At 45.1% G+C, this 20799-nt stretch overlaps 1 protein-coding gene across 1 annotated transcript in view; it reads left to right on the top strand.

Annotated features, from left to right (window-relative positions):
- The window catches only part of LOC119177950 (cytochrome P450 4V2), a 65188-nt gene extending 62529 nt beyond the window's left edge, over nt 1–2659 (top strand). The window contains exon 11 of the mRNA XM_075883301.1: nt 2441–2659. Within this exon, the coding sequence (XP_075739416.1) occupies nt 2441–2607 (167 nt within the window). The 3' untranslated portion in view covers nt 2608–2659. The remainder of the gene's footprint in view (nt 1–2440) is intronic.
- Nucleotides 2660–20799: the final 18140 nt, after the last annotated feature.

Genomic DNA, 20799 nt, shown 5'->3' with positions numbered 1-20799 from the left:
AAAAGATGTGAGATTGTGGTACTTGGAGTGTTGAATAGGTGGACGAATGGACACACAGACAGATGCATGGACGGACGCACGGATGCCTGCACGGACGGATGGACGCATGGACGGACGCAGGAGCGGATGCATAGACGAACGCAGGGACGGACGCACGAACAGACGCACGCACGGACGGGTGGATGGACGCACGGGCGGCCACACAGACGCACGCATGGATGGACGGAAGCAAGAACGAATGGACGGACGGATGCTTCGCCCCACTCTCCATCATTCACTCCGTGGATATGATGCCATTTTTTCGTACACCGTGCAGCCAATAGTGCCGTTCGCCGCACGTGGCGTTTTTCCGTTTCAATTTATTTATTTATTTATTTACAATACTGCCAGTCTCTTACGATACCAAAGCAGGAGGGCATGAGTTACAGAATACAATGAAAGCTAAGTACTTTCTTACAGGCGGCATACAGAACTGTAGTTTTTTTAAAAATTGGTAATAATAATCCTAGTTACATAGAAACATTAGACATAGGTATTTATGCACTCCAAATATTCACACTTCGGAAGCAGCGAACTGAATCTTTGCTGCATAAAAGAATCAATACAGTTTTATACAGAGAAGGCTTTGTGTACACTTACACATCCAAATAAATACTACTGGAAAACAATAATGGAGTTCATGGTTGAAGAAAGCCTTTGTCTCAAAGTATAGTCAATAAACGCGGTATGCGTTTCTAGCTCTAGCAGCCATGGCGTTCACGGTAAAAATATTATGAAATGAACAAAAACTCACAGCTATGCCTCAAAAGCGAAGCAATAAACACGATAGAAACACGTTGGAACATCACGAATGGCAAACAGATCGAAACGTCTCCCATGTTTCTCACGCACGAACAACACACCTAACATACTCATAGGTACAGATGAACGCGAATAAGCGTCTCAGTTAGTACTTTGCTGTGTCTGCAAAACGTGCTTTTTTCACAAACGGAGACGGTGCAACGATTGCAGTGACCTTTGTGCGCCCTGTGACTACAACAGAATATTACCGGGGAAAGTTGAAGGCCAACGAAGACGTATCATTCTCTCCACCGTGGAATAAGGGCGTGCGAGTGGGCGTCCAGGGGCTTTACGTCCACCCCCTCCTCTCTGCAAAGCAAAGTACGCGTGGTAGATAAGAGCACCTGGGACCGTGTCATGACAATGTGGTGACGCGCGATCACAGCACCATCTTTTTGGTAATGCTTAAACACGATAGTTCCTCCCCGAGATTCCAGTCACCAGCGGTAAGAGGTAGATATAAATAGCTTGCCACTTGAATGTTGAAGCACGTGCTGCTACGTGGCCCGGTGATTAACGCCTCGCACTCGCGTTTCAGTGGTACCAAGTTGTATTCCGCGCGCCGGAGTCTTTTCCTGATTTTTTTCTTTCTTGCGTTTTCATATATATAGATGCGTATAAATATAAGCCAGCGGCAAAATACAGATGTAATTGCTATCGCAATAAAAACAGCGTTCTCAGCTTGGTATTGGCGGTTCATAGCGGTGTCTCGAGCACACATTTCCGGATGTTCTTGAGAGGCGCCCAGTTCGCGAATGGTCGAGAGTGATGCGCGCGAGGACGAGAAAATGGGGCGCAGGGAGAAAAGAAAGCGAATGGCGCGAAAAAGAGCCGTGAACCACTGTATCTGTCATTGTACCTGACGGCCATAATGTCCACGTCTCATCAACACAAACGCACTGCATTGAGGAGGTGGCAAGTCATGTTTAAGTCAAGGAGGTGGGGGCTCCGTTTGCTAGGGATGCGCGCACCTGCAGCTGTTGCTATGGAAGGGAGTGGTGGATGGATCCCGACGGACGCCCGACATAGCCCCACTAAGAAAAGCATTCGCATTTTAAAAAATCTTTGAAGATGAAATCGATGCAAATTATCGCTCTCACGTCTCATCTAGGCGATACCGTACGGAGACGGCAACTACTTTTGGCGGGCGCATTAACCAGCTGCAAGAATACAACGCATAGTGGTAGTTTTTAGTAATGACTCTAGTCGGTATTAACTTAATTTGGTTTTGTTATTTCTTGCCATATTTTCGCTCGGTGGAGCTCTTCGAAGGTCAGCACGGGTGATGTTACCTTCTATGCGAATGGCTGGCGTCGTGATATCGATATCGCGAACTCAGATAAAATGCAATGAAAATGCTGACGTTCTCAATTTGGCTGATTACCAAGAGAGATGCGTTGTTTCATGCTCTCCTTATATAATTCACTTCATATTTCAATATCTGGTCCCCCCAAAAAATTATTTTCTAATTTTGAACGTTCCCTACTTTGAACAAGTTGGCACGTTTATTTCTTTTGTTTATACATTGATCGATTCTTTTCAGTATTGGACAAGGTAAATGTGTTGCTATAGTACCTTAATTATTTCTTGCCACTCACAGGTCAGAAGTTTGTCATGATGGAGGTGAAAGTTGTGCTGGCCAAAATCCTAACCAAGTTTACCGTCGAGTCTACACGTCCCCTCGAAGAGGTTGAGATGACCTTCGAGATTGTGCTGAAGGCCAAAGGTGGACTTCCTGTGTGGTTCCGAAGAAGAGAGCTGTCCTAGCTACACGTTTGTAATATTTGTACATAAATCAAAGCGTTTTTCAATAACCAAATTGTACATGTATTTAACTGTTCTTGGCAAGAGAGTGAAAGCCCGATGCGTCACTTGTTAGCATTATTGGTAATCATTGTGAGGCAGCATTCACTTGCATTGAAGCCAAATTTATCAGATAAAAAGTTCTTTGTTTTCTGTTTATTCGCCATCGAAATCACAATTTATGACAACTCCTTTAGTGAAATTTATTCTCACGGACAGTGAACATCAACTACAATCCAACAGAACATAGCGCCAGAACACAACATTCATAGACACACCAAACGTTGTTACGAAAAGAAAAGTATACATATGTACACGGAACACAACACACACAAATACACAAGAATTGTTACAAAAATATATGTCTACATATGCACAATACATGGTAAACAAAGAACACACAAATGAAATGTAAATATCTATATGTTAGGTATTTACATAGTATTTACAATGTATTTTTGCGAGTACTAAACAAAGATTAACCTACCAAAACCAGGCAGGCATGAAAACAAGCTTTACACGTCTCTCGCAGACGAACAGAAAAGGGAAGGACCAGTGTCGAAGGAATTCCTCCTCACCCAGAAAGAAGAGTTCCTCGGACAAAACAGATAGTGTTTCTATGTACAGTAGCTCCAAAATCGGGAAGAGAGCATGGTGGCTACGACCTGCTGCAACAGCCTCACAGTGATTGCGCCAAAGACAGTAGGCACCAGCAACAATGAGAAGGTAGGCGAAGCGGCCTCGAGAACAACGTCCAGAAGAAACAAACCAGTTTACTCCGAGGCCACGAAATCCTGCATGCACAGCCCTCCAGAAAACACGAGCAACGACGCATTGTCTTAAAACACGCTGGTTTGTTTCCCGTAGGGAGTAGTTCGGACATGTTGATGACTGGACGATTCTCCACCTTTCGAGGCGGTCTAGGGTAGGAAGAACGCCCCCCCCCCCCCCCCCCAGCCGCCACATGAAGTCCCGGAGGTGGCCAGGGATGCCGTCAGCGTGCTCCAAGACACACGACTAGAGCGGGTGTGGCGTGCCGGAGGAACTAACGGGAGCAACAAAGCGGCTGTTGTGTCAACGATAGGATTGTCTAACACATCTACCTCCGGGCACGTCGACTGGATATGACGAAAAAATGCGACAGATGTTGCATAAAACACAGGAAGTATTACTGATTGCGGTCCATGATTAAGGTGCACATTAGGCATTAAATAGAGGTGAGTGCCTAGAAAATAATATGCCAGAGTTCGTGCAGGGGATTCCTTTCCTTGTGGAGGAGATTCCTCATGCAGGGGATTCCTTTCCACAGGAAGCGCAAAGCCAATAGCTGGCAGCGTATTGATACAGAAGGGAAAGTAAAACCTCCGAACGCTGCTGTCCTAGCGCCACACGAGAAACCAACTCAGTTCCACCGGACCAAAAGAACGAACACAAGGTAGATTGCAATGACCTCACGATGCGTAAAGGCGGCTGCTCCACGTAAGAAAGGTACCAAAGGCGACCGCAGAACATAGTTTGCTCAAGGTACCTCTGCTTAAGAAGAGGGAAGTCAAAATCCCAGGAGTTCTCAGTTTTTTGTTGTACTTCATCGAGGGCGTTTGACCAAACAGTTACAAATGCCGTAATGCTTGTATAAAATTCCTAAAATGCGAAAGAATGCAAAACTTTATTACAAATATTTTTTTCCGTTGAAGGCGGAGCCCTCAGCCCAGGGCCCCTGTGGCTTTTGCCATCTTGCAAGCTCTGTCGATTAGCTTGAACTGTTCTTCAGGCTTAAGCAGGACAGCGCAGCCTCCCACTGCTCCGGTGTTGGTGTGCAGTTTCTTGGCACTACCTGTGTGTGTTGGTAGGCCCATGTCACGTGGTAAAGTTTGGGGTGTTTTCTGCATAGCGGGCATTTGTTGGCGTATATTCCTAGATAGATTTTACTCAGAAGACTGAGATTGGGGTAGGTATTAGTCGGCAGCTGTCTCCAGGCAACCGACTGCTCTCTGCTGAGGTCTTTGTGGGGAGGGGTTATATCCTTCCCAGGGCTCTCGGTGTTCTAAAATTGCTCGATAAAGTCCAGTAATTGTGGCTGGTTCCTCGTCGTTGTGCGCCCCCAGGTCGACGTATTCTCGGGCAATGGCGTCGGCACGCTGGTTCTCTCTCACAGTTTCATGACCTGGTGTCCACGTAATGGAGCAGCTGGAGAAGTTGATTTTTCATCCCTTGAGTGTGCGGATGGCAGCACTGGATATGCGTCCACTGCTGTACCGTCGACACGCTTCTTGCGAGTCAGTAACTATTTATGATGTAGACTCTTCGCTCTGGTGTGTGATAGCGAGCGCGATCGCTACTTCCTCAGCTTCGAGGATGTTCTTGCTTCTGATCGAGGCGCTGTTGACTTCCCTAAGTTGGTGATCAACAACGCTTACAAATGTCCCTGAGTGCCCTCTGTATGTGGTCATGTCAACGTACAATACTTCAGTTGTTGCCTTGAAATTTGTTTTCTTGTGCTTCTGATCTTGCTTTTTTTCGAGCTTTATGGATTTTTGGATGCATGTTTAGATGTATTGGGCTGACTTCAATGATCTGGCGAATGTCCTTTGGTATGCTCGCCGTGTTATTGATTTCTCCGCAAGCATACCTCATCCCCAATGTCTGCAACGTGTACCTGCACGTAGCCGCTAGCAGGTCTCATTTTCTGCACAAGAAGATGCCCCTCGATGTCTTGTTGCACTGTATTGTTTATCCCGAGTTTAAGGAATTTCTCTGCCGAGGTGATGACAGGTAGACTGCGGGCGCACTTGTAGGCTTTTCTAAGGATTGCCTCTAATTGTTCTTTTTCCTGTGGGAGTGGTGTTTGGTAGGGGACACTGTATACAATCCTACTGTCCACGAGGGCCTGTACAAGCCTACATATGTCCTCCAACTTCATACCCCGTCTTCTGTTAGAGATTCTGGTGATAATCCTCGTTATGTGCGCTGTAGTGTTTGACAGCTGTCTGATGGTGTGGTCTATACGACAGTTGCTTTGTATCCACATGCCGAGAATCTTAATTCGGGACACTTCTGGAATCTTCTTCCCCTCATATAGGCGTCTATGGAGTTTTGCAGATCGTATACTCGTCTGTAGACTCTCAGGACTTCTGATTTCTCCGGAGAGCAGACGAGGCCACATTGACAGACGTAGTCGCGAAATGTATCAACTGAGCGTTGTACAAGATCTTGTTCTTGTCTTAGAGATCCTCTTGTCACCCAGAGTGTAACATCGTCTGCGTAGATGGCATGTCTGAGTCCTTCAATGTTTTCGAGGTTCCGAGCTAAGCCGATCATAACGATGTTGAATAGAATTGGCGATATCACAGAACCTTGGGGTGTCTAAAATGCGAAGAGACGCAGCCGGCTGAAGAAGAGATGTTGAGCTAAGTCTGGAGTTTAGAGAGGAGAGCCGATGAACAAATACCGGGACTTAGGTTTAGCGCGGCACCTGAAATGTCACCATACTGAAAGAATAAACGCAGGCTATGTGAAAGACTATCTTCATCTGAAAGATACAGGGTTATGTCATCAGCAAAAGCTGTGACTTTCACGGCACTGCTGAGCGGAAGCGCAAGACTCCAGGCATGCGAATCCGCTCCTACAGCCCACAAAAATGGCTCAAGGCTGAGGACAAATAGAACAGGAGACAATGGGCATCCCTGATGGACCTCACGTGTAATAGAAAGCGCAGCACTCTCCAAACCATTTAGAACTAGTGTGCTTTTTATACCTGAGTATATAGCTATGCCCAATTAATTCCACAAAAGTACCAGGAAAACCAAGGCCAAGGGCTGCGAGCACTTTAAGGATATACGTGTGCTCTAGTCGGTCAAATGCTTCCTCTTGGTCCAAATACACAAGGAGACCACGCGCAGATCACGACAGAGTATAGGCTATGATATCCCGGGTGGTAAAGTACAAGCTGTGTATTTCTCGGTCAGGCATAGATGAACCCTGGTGATGATCCACCAGGGTGTTCAACAGAGCCCTCAAACGTTGAATGACCACCGTCGCGAATATCTCATAGTCAACGTTAAGAAGCGCGATAGGTCTCCAATCTTCAGGATTAACAGAAGAAGCATCAGCTTTTGGAATAAGCACAATGCGTCCATCTCGAAAACTTGATTGAAAGACACCATTCTCGAAACAACGCTGGACAATCGCAGTAAAGGCAGTACCAAGCTCGTTCCAAAATGATAATTAAAATTCAACTGGAGAACCGTCTGGCTCAGCGGCTGTCCGCGTTTCATAGATTGTAGTGCTGCCTTTACCTCTCCAACTGATGGGGGTACGTGCACAGAATCAGCAGCTTGTTGAGGAACGCGAGGCAAACCTCTAAGCATAGGCGGTATTATGTCACAGTTTGTCCGCATGGCCGAACAAGACATCTCTTCAAAATGCGTCAGAAAAAGAGATCGATCACACGTAGGGAAGCGGCTGTGTAGGGGGTGTGTTCGCGTGTCGTAAAAACAGGTGATTGTGACTGCCCAAAACACAATTTCCTCGCATAGCGTAGCACCTCAGGATGGGCACAAGGGTTTTGCCTACAACGCCACGCAGCCTCCGCCAGAGACGAGGCGGCAATCCAACGCTGGAAGCGTTCACGTAATTCATGTTGCCAAGCTCGCATCAGGGGAGACAGCGTTTCGGCGCGCAAGGCGATGCGTACATCTTCGCTGCAGTATCGGCCAGCTCCTCAGAAACGCGACGACGAAGTGAACGCTCTTCAACTGAGCAGTGAAGGAGCCACTGCGTTTTAAGCGCATCCCAATCAAATGAATCAGGCGCAGCAAGTGACCCCCGTACAGCATGGCAAAAATTTGACCGAGAGCACGTGTCCTGGAGGACGCGAACATCAAGACGCCATGGTTTGTCCGAAAAAGAAAATGGAACTTTAGCGGCGAAGCTTCTTAAAGTGGCACCCGTTCGTCCCTCGTAGTCGTAGTGTGTAACCAGTCTTACATTTTGACCTCGAAGTTGTGCCGGTGGGATATTTCTCCTGTGCGTTGTAGAACAATCGAAAATTCGCAGCGTGCGCGTTAACTAAAAGCCGAATTCTCCTGTCCCTCATTCCCCCTTAGCAGCCATTGGCATGTACATTGAGCACTATCTGACAAGAAAGGGTTGCTACGTTATACTCGCTGGGCACAACCTCCTTGGTTTTAGAAAGGCTTAGTGAGCGTTGGGCCGCAGTGCCATGAATACAGTGAACTAGTGTATACCATAAACTCGAGGTGGTTAAAGGTGGGAAGTGGACCCGAAGCGGAAGCCGTAAGAAAGTGTGCGTGCGCCTCCTCTCGTTCAGTACTTGGAATGCCCGCTGGATGGCGGTGCTTCTATGGTGAAGATATGATGAAAAAATGCGAGATGATGGTACTTGGAGTGTTGAATAGGTGGACGAACGGACACACAGACAGATGCATGGACGGACGCACGAATGGCTGCGCGGACGGATGAATGCAAGGACGGACGCAGTGGCGGATGCATGGACGAACGCAGGGACGGACGCACGGATGGACGGGCGGACGCACGAGCGGACGCACGCACGGACGGGCGGATGGACGCATGGGCGGCCACACAGACGTGCGCCTGGATGGACGGAAGCAAGAACGAATGGACAGATGGATGCGTCGCCCCACTCTCAATCATTCACTCGGTGAATATGCTGCCATTTTTTTTTTATTTCTAAGAGAATCGGACGATAGTTAGAGATGTACACAGGAGAAGGTGGGGTGGGCAGAACACGTAAGTCGGAGACAAACGTCGCTAAAGCATTTGAAATATAAGCCCGGTCGAGTCCGCTGAAAGATGGTCCGCGGCGCCATGTCCATACAAAAGTATTCCCGTGCATGACAATGTGCGCATCCAGCAATGAAAAATGCTGGACAACATGACGCAGCTCACGTAAATTTCAAGCAGACTGATCCCAGCCAGGACCTTGCACATCGCACCGCGTATTTAGCACACAGTTAAAGCCTCCAATTAGAAATATGGGGCGACCATCTAGAAGAAACAAACATCCGAATTTCGAAAAAAAAAAAATCATTAGACTGTCCTGCTTGTGCAGGCGCATACACATATAGTATCCTCATTCGAAAAGAAAAGTAGGTACAATCGAGAGCCATAATTTTACCGACGCCGTCATAAACAACGTGGTGACCTCTCAATAAAGCCCAATTAAAATTGTGATGCCTACTCCCGTAAAAGGAGTTGTAGCGAAAGAGAAATAGCAAGCTAAGTTAACCTTTTGCTTAAAAGCCCTTACGTCGGATAGTGAAAAGAAATTAGTTTCCTGCAGGCAATGACAGCCGATCGCCTAGCTGAAACACAATAGGCTGACTAATATCTGGTGACATATCGGCTCTATCATTCATATAGGGTTCCCAGGTGGAAGAATCGCCGGCTGTGTCCACCCGTATAATCTCGCCAGCTGCAGCGTCATCACCTACAAATGAAAATGAATGAAGTCTAAGTGCTCACACTTTTATCAGAATGGAATCACTCTCGAGCCTCTAGTCATTTCATGCGATCCATAGAGCTTAAACTCTTTAAGCCGTGGTAAAAATGGGATCTAGTATATTTTTTGTTTTATATTCTCCCAATATTAGATGAGTGAGTGAACAACTTTATTCACTTCTTGCAAGTTACTGGGCTGGGTTCCCACCTAGGAGCTGGTTGAGAGACCATGTCTCTCAGCAGTTCTTTGGCCTGCTGGATCGCCCGCGCTGCTCAGTTTAGTCCTGAACTGAGCAGCGCGGTCCGCCAACGCTCCCGAATGTCCTCATTTTGAGGCCGCGTCTCTCATTTTACCAATTAGTGCTGGACACTCCCAGAGAATATGCGCTAATGTGGCCCTATTACCACAATACTTGCACGAATTGGTCATACGCGGGGTAAATGTGTATTAGATGAAAAAAAAAACATGTTTGATCCTTTCGTCATAAGAATCGGTAAAACACGAAAGTAAAACGTGTCCTAACAGGCGTAGTTTAATGCTTACTGTACATTGATATGAAAGAGCTTGCGCAATGTGTATTGGTGCTCGAGAGCTGTAATACAACTTAACGTGGATGCATTTACGTTAACGCTTCGTCATACATCTCCATCACGAAGACTATACATCCATCAATAATGATCAAACAAACCGTTCTTGTCATAGGTGAGTGCGGAAGAGAAAGTGATATAACTGTCAGAATAACGCGACTGATAAGATGCCGATCTTGAGCTAAGGTAACCTACTCGCGGCATGTAGGATTTACACAACACCACGGCCCGACCACAGGAAAACGCAACGCACGATCTGTTGGCCGGCCACAATTTTAGGGCTCCTTAGGGTGGGAGTTGTTCCCTTCTCTGTAATAGTATGTTGTAGTAGTCACTTCTCCTTACTTTTAAGAATTGCTCCCTAAATGGTATTGTGTGTATATGTCCCTTGAAGTTATATTACTAGATGGCGTTGGAGGCTTGCGTATAGTTGATAGTTAAACAAGATGGATGGCGCTGTTATAATATAAAATTCACAGCATATCTACCGAGTGAATGATGATGAGTGGGGTGAAGCGTCCGTCCATCTGATCCGTGCTCTATTGTGATAGAAGCGGACAGACAGACAGACAGACAGACAGACAGACAGACAGACAGACAGAAAGACAGACAGACAGACAGACAGACAGACAGACAGACACAGACAGACAGACAGACAGACAGACAGACAGACAGACAGACAGACAGACAGACAGACAGACAGACAGACAGATAGATAGATAGATAGATAGATAGATAGATAGATAGATAGATAGATAGATAGATAGATAGATAGATAGATAGATAGATAGATAGATAGATAGATAGGTGAATATATGAATAGATAGATGAAAGATGAATAGATGAATAGATGAATAGATAGATAGATAGACAGATAGATAGATAGATAGATAGATAGATAGATAGATAGATAGATAGATAGATAGATAGATAGATAGATAGATAGATAGATAGATAGATAGATAGATAGATAGATAGATAGATAGATAGATAGATAGATAGATAGATAGATAGATAGATAGATAGATAGATAGATAGATAGATAGATAGATAGATAGATAGATAGATAGATAGACAGACAGACAGACAGACAGACAGACAGACAGACAGACAGACAGACAGACAGACAGATAGATAGATAGATAGATAGATAGATAGATAGATAGATAGATAGATAGATAGATAGATAGATAGATAGATAGATAGATAGATAGATAGATAGATAGATAGATAGATAGATAGATAGATAGATAGATAGATAGATAGATAGATAGATACGCTCAAAGTCGCCAAAGTTCGCTAAGAAATGCTTCGCATTTAAAAAACAACCCACCACATCTTGAAGATGTGGGCCCGCCGGAGACGACAGGTCACCATCCTAGTAAGTCTTTACATCAATGCGTACAATGGACTGTGGATAGTGAAACAAGGCCAGCTAGCCACTCAAAAAGAAGCGGAAGGAAGACCACGAGGACGCTAAAGAAAGCCCGTTATACTGATCACAGCATATGCTTTTCGTGACATTCGCATAAGCCAGGGTTTCATTTAAAGAAAAAATACCAAGACAGTTGATTTGTCACGGTGGCTGATGTTGGAAATTGTGTGCGGCACTGACATAAAGATGGAGAAAGGTGGTGGTGTTGAGGCAGTACGAAAGGACATTTTTTTTGCGTGTTCAAATAAAAGAGAAGTCGACGGTGAGCTTCGCGATCCGAAGTTACTTTCTGTTCGTAAGTTCATAAGCCTTTATATTCCTGTCGATCCTGCCAGCCAGTTCTTGGCAGATCCGTCTTTGTGGGTGTGCGCCAGTATTATAAGGATCAGCATCATCATCATCATGGGGACGGTGGCTCATCTTTTTTTCCACAGTCTGCTAGAGAGTTTGACTGCTCGCGCTGCACAATCGTTCACCATGGCTGTCGGTATCTTGACTGCCGAGATAGTGCCGGTGAAAGACTTCTCCTGTGCGTTGTTGAGCAATGAAAATTCGCTGCGTAGGGGTTAACTAAAAGCGAACTGCAGGTCTTTGTGTCCAATCTGACTCCTATGTCTCTCATTGCCCATTAGCAGCGATTGGCATGTTCCAGTGTGAAACATCGGTACTTCTCTGCGTGCTTTGCACCTCTCAAGGTTTCTCTTCTGCACAACGCCGCGATGAGCGCCATCATCAACGTCGGCGCCCGTGGAAGCCTTAGCGCCCGCTGCTTCACATCTACACATTGTTTCCTTTAGCGGATTATGGTGCATTTTTTTTCAAGGTCATCGTGTTTATTGGGATGGCGGTGACAATAAAGTAAATATAGAGTTTCTTCTGTCGACGAGGCACCAAGCGCACTTGGGCTAGAGCCTATGAACTCCAATAGAGCAATTTTGTGTTTATTTTTAAAATAATTTTTGACTGGCAGTTGTACGGCTTACGCAAAATCTTGGCTGTCATTTGTATGGTTAGGCAATGGAATCGACAGTCATAAAAACAATAAACAACCGCAACAACGTGGCTAGATTTTGTTGTGCTCTTAGAAGAGAACGAACTACGTCGTATATCATTTTGTGACTTCTCAGACATGGTTATTGATCATGCAAAAAATTATATTTCTGATGCAGTTATTCAAAACACGAAGTGACATAACTCCCGCTACTACAACGGATAAACAATATGTACAACTTGTACAGCCCAGCAGTGGAGGCCTGCTGGGATGCCTCCCACTCCCCCCCCCCCTTTTTTTTTTCTAGCATTTGGCTTTCATATCGCACCTCATGCATATGACACATCCCGCTGTTTTACGCAAGTTGTACACTCATTCCAAGGATATCCTCACGTCATATTCTTGTGAAATTCAATCAATTCAGTGAATGTTCAGGTTTCACAAGACCGGTGCACAGCACAAATGAAACGAGTCATGCCACGATTACGACGCTGCGAAGGGAGAGATTTCTCTACCGTGTTAATACAGCCACATCAACTACATTGATCACCGTGTTTAATCGACCTACGAGGCTGATTGTTTTGACCAAAGTGAAGTGCTGCTTCGCTTTCTCAAAAGCAGATCGTTCGCAAACCACTTATCCAGACGAACGCCTTTTGTAGCTAATCGGAGGAAAAATGCAAATACGGCGTCCGTTGATGGTGACAAGAAGAATGGTGGCAGAAGACTTGCGATGTTAGGTACGGTTATAATGGCGCCATATGATCATCAGCAGAAGTTGAAGTAATTTCAAAGTGAATTCATGTCGAATTGAAAGAGATACAGCGCACACAGAAGTGAATCCTGGGTGAATCAAAACATGCTGAAGTGAATAAAGTGGGAATTAAACGATAGCAAATAAAGGGACTCGAGTCGAAATAAGCAGAGAACCTAGCGACCGAAGTGTAAATAACCACATAATAAAGTGAATTAAAGTTAGTGCAAGTAAATACTTCTTTGCCTGTGGTCTCCTTAGCAGTTCCGGTGTCTTCAACACAAACAACAAAAGTGCTAGGATTTGCCAAGCGACGAGAAATAGCTAGCCAGTGCTCCCAAATATGCTCCAACCTAACCCATTCCCGATTCCTATAAAATCAGGTCTACAGCAGGAAAATCATGCATGAATATATTTCGCGGAGTCTTGGAAAACCGAGAAGCCTGTCCTCACACGGGGAAACAAACACGCGTGAGAAGACTGATATATTGCGAAAGCGGAGGGAAAGCGAGCGGCTGGCAGGGTGCACCAGGAAGGCATTATTAGGCGGAACCAGTTTTAAAGGATCAACAGGGCGTTATATGTGGCCTTACATTAGCTGCTTGAAGGAAACGCGCGCGTGAAATGAGGTTTCTCGCGGTAGTGCGCGTCGCATCTCACCCGTTGCCCTTGCCTCAGGCTACTCTTCTTTCCGTACTCTCTCGCTCAGTCTCTCTTTCTTGCTCTTTGCCGAGGTTCTCAATTTCGGTCGCCTAAAGGATGTGAAAGCCTCCACAACGTATAGTATGTGTGTAGCCGGCCGCGCAAGTCGATGAGCTGTTGCTCGTTTCCTGGCGGTGATCATGAAACAGCACCTCCATCTCCTTCTCAATCTTGCGTCATTTACGCCCTCAATCCATTTCCTCCAAAGCAGTGTTGCGGAGTTGCAATTCCGGAATTTGAATTATTCCGGAGTCATTCCACATTTTGACAACCCCGGAATGGACTAAGAATGGAATGGGGGACAACACTTCGAGGAATGACATGGGAATGGAATTGACCTCACTTTGAGCGGAATGGAATGGGAATGGAATTCTTTTTCCTAAAATGGAGCACATTGTCATCCACACACTGTTATTCAAGTTTTATACATTAGTAAACCAGAGCCTCAAATTCAGCAATAAAGCAGTATTTTTAAAACTGCTTGGCTGGTTACAAGCACGGTACGCTTATAACCCGGCCCCAGCCGCTGGCTGTCTCGCCACCCTTTATTTGTTCTTTTTGCTTCTATCGCGGCCCGTGACTGGGACGAAAAAGCGCTTCTCGTGGTTTTGATGCGCATTGACGCTGGCGCAGCGCTCCTGTTGACCGCAAGCTTTCGAATACCAGCTTGCTCGCCGTCTCTCCTCACCCCTCCCCCCCTCTAATGCACCCTTTCCACATAGGCGCCTTCGCCCGAAACTCAGTCGGCGAAGGTCTGTAGGTCAGCGCAGCGCAGTCGTACACGATGAACCGTGTTGTCTCTCCCTTTGTTCGAGGAAGAGAGAATAAACTTTTCAAAGCATAGATTAGGAGCCGAAGCAGGGGAGTGCACGTAACCGCGGAAGGACACGGCGGCGCCTCTCGCGAATCCCGATGCGACGATTCGCATCGAAAAAAAAAAAGCCCACGTTCGCTCGCTCTGTTTCAAGGAGGGGGGGGGGGGGGGGCAGCCCGGGCAGCGCTGCCACTGCCTCGCTGGCGGCCGGCGCCTGTTGGCGGCTAGGGGACTACCGTAACGCACAACCACACTGGCTCTTGCGCCCAGCTGCTCGTGCACGCAGTTTTCGTCCGCGAACATGGCACACTGGGAATAGTTTTTTTTTTTAATTACACGCGCAGGAAACAAAGAAGCTGCACGCTGCAAACTTTGCTCTGAAACCATGCATGCCGTATTCGGAGTATGATCGAATTTGATTTGCACCTCTAAAGAAAGCACGAGCATCAGTGTACTCCACGAGAAAAAGGGCTGGCAAACCAGCCGATGATAACGTCCGCCTTTACCGCTGGCTGCAGCTCCGTGCCTTCCCATTGAAAGGCTGCTCTTGAGGGCGCCATGCTGAACATGATTTGCACAGACATGGAGCCTTTTAGTGTCATCGAGAGAGAGGGATTCCTACGATTCGTAGACGTAAGTTTGACAATTTTATAAGCCACCTTTGATCAAAGTAACTGCTTTGTATTCTTTGAAATCCAGGTCACCGTCCCGGGCTACATGTTGCCATCGCGGGATGATCTCAGAAAGAAGTCGCTGCCCGAGAAGGTATCAGCGTTGAAAACCAAAATATTATCGTCCTTGGCAGGAGCGGAGTACGTCTGTATCGCACTCGACGTGTGGACGTCGCGTTCTATGGAGGGTTTCCCGGCTGTCGAAGCGAAATTCGTGGACAGCGACTTCGCACCTCACATGTACCTTCTCAGTTTCACTCGCCAGACGCAACGTTGCTGCAGTAATCAAATATGTGTTTCAAGGTCAAATATATGTTTTCGCACTATTTCGCCTGCGTTAACTGTTCTTATTTCATTTTCTAGGTAATTCGCGTGGTGACAGATAACGTTTCATCAATGATAAAGCCTTTTGAATTTGCCGGGTGGGAAACAGAAAAGTACGATGAAGATGACAGTTTTGACGACCGCCCAGAACGCATTATCAAGGAGCTTTTAAGCGAGTTCCACCAGTTGGAGCAAATTCGATTTGGCTGTGCCGCGCACAACCTGCAGCTTGCCGCAAAACACTCCATTCGGCAGGTATGGGCCATTAAATAACATCATGGTTTGATCTTATGTACATTATTATATACATCATATTTCATCTCCGCCATCCCCCTCTCATTCGCAGGGTAGCAAACGGGCTGCCTATAGGATGTTTAACCTCCCTGCCGTTCTTTTCCTCCTATTTTGCTTCCTTCTTCCTTCGTCCATTCACTACTATTTTTATGTAGCCAAGCTTTGTTAAATAATTTGCCATGAATGCGTGGGCAAACAATATAGGAATACAATTATTGTGCGTATTTTAAAAAAGGGCGGAAACTGCATTTATTACAGTTTCGAGGCACGAAATCTTTATTATGCAACTATCCCTACCTGATTTTTAGCCGAAATTTTGTGCGTGCTTCGTTGTTTCATCTCAGGGATTTGTGGAGCACTTGCTGCCGTGGCCGAGGTCACGAACTCTGCTTCTCGTCAATTAGTGGCTGCTGATCATTTTCCAGCCGGAGGCCAGCCAGCAAGATTACGCCAGTTTGAGTTCTGCTCTCACCACATCAATAAACTGTTCTGAAGTGCGTATAAAGACAAACAAAACGAACAAAACCGGCACTTCACGCAAAGAACGGCCATCTTGTTCCGAAGCAACATTTCAAGGATTCGGATTAGGTTGATTCCTTGTTTAGGCTATTTTTGCTTCATTGTATGTTTGACTCTATGCTATTTTACTCCTCCGATATCCTTCTATTGCATATGCCGTATTTCTCTTTCTATAACTCTGTTGCATCAACCGTTTCCGTTACCTGTACTTGCAATCTTAATGTTCACTAGTTGCCGTCCTCACTTTATTGTAGGACACAAGTGCCGAGGAAGTCGTACGAAAATGTGGTGCCATCGTTGCATCTATACGCAAGAGCACCGCCGACACGGAAGAAGTGTTTAATGTGGCGGGTCTGCATTTGGAATCACACAACGCGACGAGGTGGAACTCGCAGCTTCGAATGATGAGAAAGCTTGTTACCACTCTTTCCAGTCCCCCAGGCCTGACAGAAACCCTGCACGCGTACAAGAAAGGTGAACTGTCTAAATATGAACTGAGGCTGGCGACAGACTTGATTGAGCTTCCCTCCCTTTTAGAAGAAGCCACGGATTTGCTGCAGAAAAGGCGCGAGACAGCCGGGCTTTTACTAACGGCGTTGTGAAATATCGAAGTTGGCCTCGCGGAAACCTTAAACAAAGGCACACTTGTTTGCAAAAAGGCAGCTAAAGGGCAACAACATAGCCTGGAAAAGCGGTTCGCAAGCACGTAGACTGACTCTATTTTTTTATGGGTTAAGTGTTCCTGGTTTCCATCTGCAACAGCCGAGCAGATGCGTTTTGCTGTGCTGGGTAGGGGACCTCTTTTGCTAGGGCTGGACAGCGCCAGCACCGTCGCGAATGCAGACACTGAAGCAGAGCCAAGCAGAGTGATGTTTAACAGTATCGGGCAAAGTGATAGTGCCCACCAAGACAAAATGCCTAGATTCAATTCAGGTGAAATTTAGCTTTACCTTTCAGAGGAAACATGTGTAGACACGGCAAAGCCCCTGAGATATTGGAAAGCGAATGAAAGCCGCTTACCCCTGCTTTCCGGCCTCGCAAGGGCAGTTTTCACCATGAATGCGGCATCAGCTGACGTAGAACGCGTTTTTTCCATGGCATCCCTGATCATGACAGCGACGCGAAACCGGCTGTCAAGCGCTTCTTTCGAGCAGCTCATGTTTAAGAAGCGCAACTCACAGCTATCGCTTTTTTTTGTCTTTTTATTTTAGGACTGACCGTAGCAGCCTTCATTCACATTTCTGGTTTTAGAAAACTAAATGGTGAAACGCCGAGTGAGCTCATAAAGTTTGCTTGTAAACTTTTGATGAATAAAACCTAAATAAATCTTGTTTTGGCATCTTGCACTGCTTGGTACCTTTATTGCAGCCTTTAAAAATCACGGGGACATCTAAGCACTTTTTCCGACGTAGTGGTTACTAAAGAACTAGTGACCGATCGCTGGGCATGTTGTTTTTGTAGAAACATTTTTTGACCCGATGAAAATGAATTAGAAATATACTGTAACATTAAATTGTGGGTGGCCTGTTTTAAGTTCAGCAAGCTGCGAGCGACCACTACTGCTCTTAGGCAGGCTTGATGTCGGGAAAGGAATCGTGTTAATGACTGAAGAAGCGTTTTAGAACATCAAAGGAACAACCAGGCGTCACACAATAGGAATTTCGTAACGAGTGGTTCATCCAGTGCTCCAACCAATATTCAGCCACAAAAACGGGTATGAAATCCGGTAGTCGAAGGGAATAAATTCAATTTAAAATTGGGCTGAAAATAGCAACCCCTGACTTTTGGTCATATTGCGAGGCGTCTGTAGCAATATTAACGTTCGTTGTAATACTGCGCAGGTAGGTGATCTTGTAGTAAACCACCCAAAATATTATGGTGAAGTAATTTGGCAATATTAGGAAAAATGTCGTCAAATTGAATTTCCACCGGGGCTGAATTATCACGACTCGGCATGATGTCGCATATACGTACGTTTAGAGGCTCCAGTAAATTTTGCACAAATATAATTTGGGGTGTGAAATCGCGGCCATCTAGCACCAGAAAATGATTCCGGGGTGGAAATAAAGGCTGTTTCTGAATGCCGTAATGGTGACTCATAAATTCTTAAGAATGTTTGAACAGTCAGAAGGTGAATTCTACAAGAAAGCGGAGGGACCCTCGATTCAAAATACAACACATTGTTAGCAACAGTTTTGGGAAGGCCAAGGTATATGCGCAAAGCTTCTCTTCCAAGAAGAATTAGAGGCCGCAACTTGTAAGATGGAACTCCAGAGAAAAGTACACAACCAAATTCCAAAATGGGACGAACGTGCATGCGATATATCATTACCAATGTGTCTCTTCTCATACCTATGCGGTAATATGCCAATGGCCCGCACACCTTTTCCGGCGATATGTTCGATATGAGGTTGCCAGTTAAGTGATGTGTGATAAATTACTCCAAGGTATTTAACAGATTCCACCTGTGGTATATACTCATGATAGTAAGACAGAGAGATGGTCACTGGGTGTTGCAGCGAGAAAACAAGGAGGGCACATTTACTCGGATTAAGTAGAAAGCAGTTGCCATCAAGCCAGCTCTCTAATATGTTAAGGTAAGTCTGCAGCTGTTCATATAAGGTCTGAATGTTATCTGCCATTGCAAAAAACACGATATCGTCTGCATAAACATAAGTTGTTATATCCTGTTTACGTGGAATGGTGCTCATTAGTAAATTAAATAGCACCGGAAAAAGCACTGAGCCTTGCGGTACTCCCCTCGTTTGGGTATGAGTAGATGATGAAAACCCATCTTTAAAACAATAAAATTTCCTGTCTACAAGGAAATTGTGAACCCACGCTACTATGTATGATAGAAAATTAAGGTATTCTAATCTATCTATCAAAATACAGTGCTCCAAGGTATAATATGCCTTAGCGATGTCTAAGGTAACTAAAGCTGCATATTTTTTATGTAGCCGAGCTAATTGAAGCCAACTTTCTAAATCAACGTGGGCATCCCGAATTGAAAAACCAGCCCTGAACCCAATTTTACAGGAGCTCAGAATTGACCTCATGGTAATAAGTTCATTAATTCGTATATTGATGATTTTCTCAACCAATTTCACTAAGTTTGATGTCAGTGCGATCGGCCTTCTGTTATCCAACATGTATGCTTCATTTTAATTTTTTAGCAACAATACAATTTTGGCAAGTTTTCATTCTGGAGGTATCCATGCGTTCCTTAACAAATAATCCACTAGTTCTAGCAAAAGATTAGGCGATTCCTGGAGTAAACATTTTAACATAGAGTTCGTAATTTCATCTGGTCCGGGAGCTGTCCTCGGTAAGCATAATACTGTCTGACTCAATTCAGCTAAAGAAACTTCTGGATATTCATGCAAGTTTACCATGATGGACCGAATAGCCGAAAGACTAGCAATAAAGCGGCGTTCTCAACCTTGCGCTATGTCTTCTAGAGAGGTGTTCATTTCTTGCGGCGTCAAGACCCATGAATGCAACGTTAAAGGTGCTGGCAGTACTTCTTTTGTCTGAAGATAAGCTAACAAAACACGTTTATTTTTTTATTTAGAAAGATTATCAAAATGTCTACTGTCGTATTCTTCTTTCGCGCGGTTTTCTGTACGCCTAAATACGCCAGCAAGGAATTGATGGTCCTTCCAGTTTGTTGGGCTCTGATTATGAAGACATTTTTACGTTTTTTCAAAGGAGCTTTTCGTCTTCTATAATCGCGCGTACTCTCATAGTTCCATCAACGAGAGGAGGATCGTTTAATGTATGGAATAGGAAATTCGGAATTTTTTTAGATCCCTTCAGCATTGAACCAATCGTAGATGCGATCTCCTTAGTACTGGCATTTCCAAGCTTGGAAACGGCAGAACGGAGGCAGGCTTGAAATTTGCTATGGTTGATGTATTTGCATTTTGGCTGATCTAAAGTTATTGTTGGACAAGTACTGTTAAAAACTACAGTTGCCGAATCCAGAACAGCCTATGACAAAACCTTGATTGTATTCGAACAAAACGTTAAATCCAATACTGAGCAAGTCTGACCTCGGAAAAATGTTACATGACCTTTATTCAGACACGAGAGGTTGTGAACTATAGTCCATTCCCACAGTCGCCTACCACAAGAATCTGTCCTTATACACTAAGACAAATGGTTTGAATTAAAGTTTCCTGTGAGTACAATTTCCTTTCTACATGCTACCAAAACACTGTCAAGATAACGCGTACTTTGCACACCGGAGGGGAAGTAACAATTTATATTTTAAAAAGGGTGGTATCTCCAGGGATACACAAGTCTGTTGCTAATATTTCACAATCTGAGTCTAACATTCAGAAAAACATTTTCGCCCTATGGCATAATTTACTTGATACAAGGACCATTAAACCACCACCACGTCATGAGCGATCTAATCGAAAAGAACGAAAACCCGCAAGATGGAAATTTTTATCTGGTGTGAGCTAAGTTTCTTGGAGAATAATAATATCAAGATTAAAATTATTGCAAAAGGAATGTAAGTCGGTTGAGGCTGAGGATATAGAACGGCAGTTCCACTGTAGTACCCTCAACTGACCT

This window comes from Rhipicephalus microplus, chromosome 1, assembly GCF_043290135.1.
Source record: "Rhipicephalus microplus isolate Deutch F79 chromosome 1, USDA_Rmic, whole genome shotgun sequence".
Lineage (NCBI taxonomy): Eukaryota > Metazoa > Arthropoda > Arachnida > Ixodida > Ixodidae > Rhipicephalus > Rhipicephalus microplus.
This window is presented reverse-complemented; position numbering and strand designations above follow the sequence as displayed.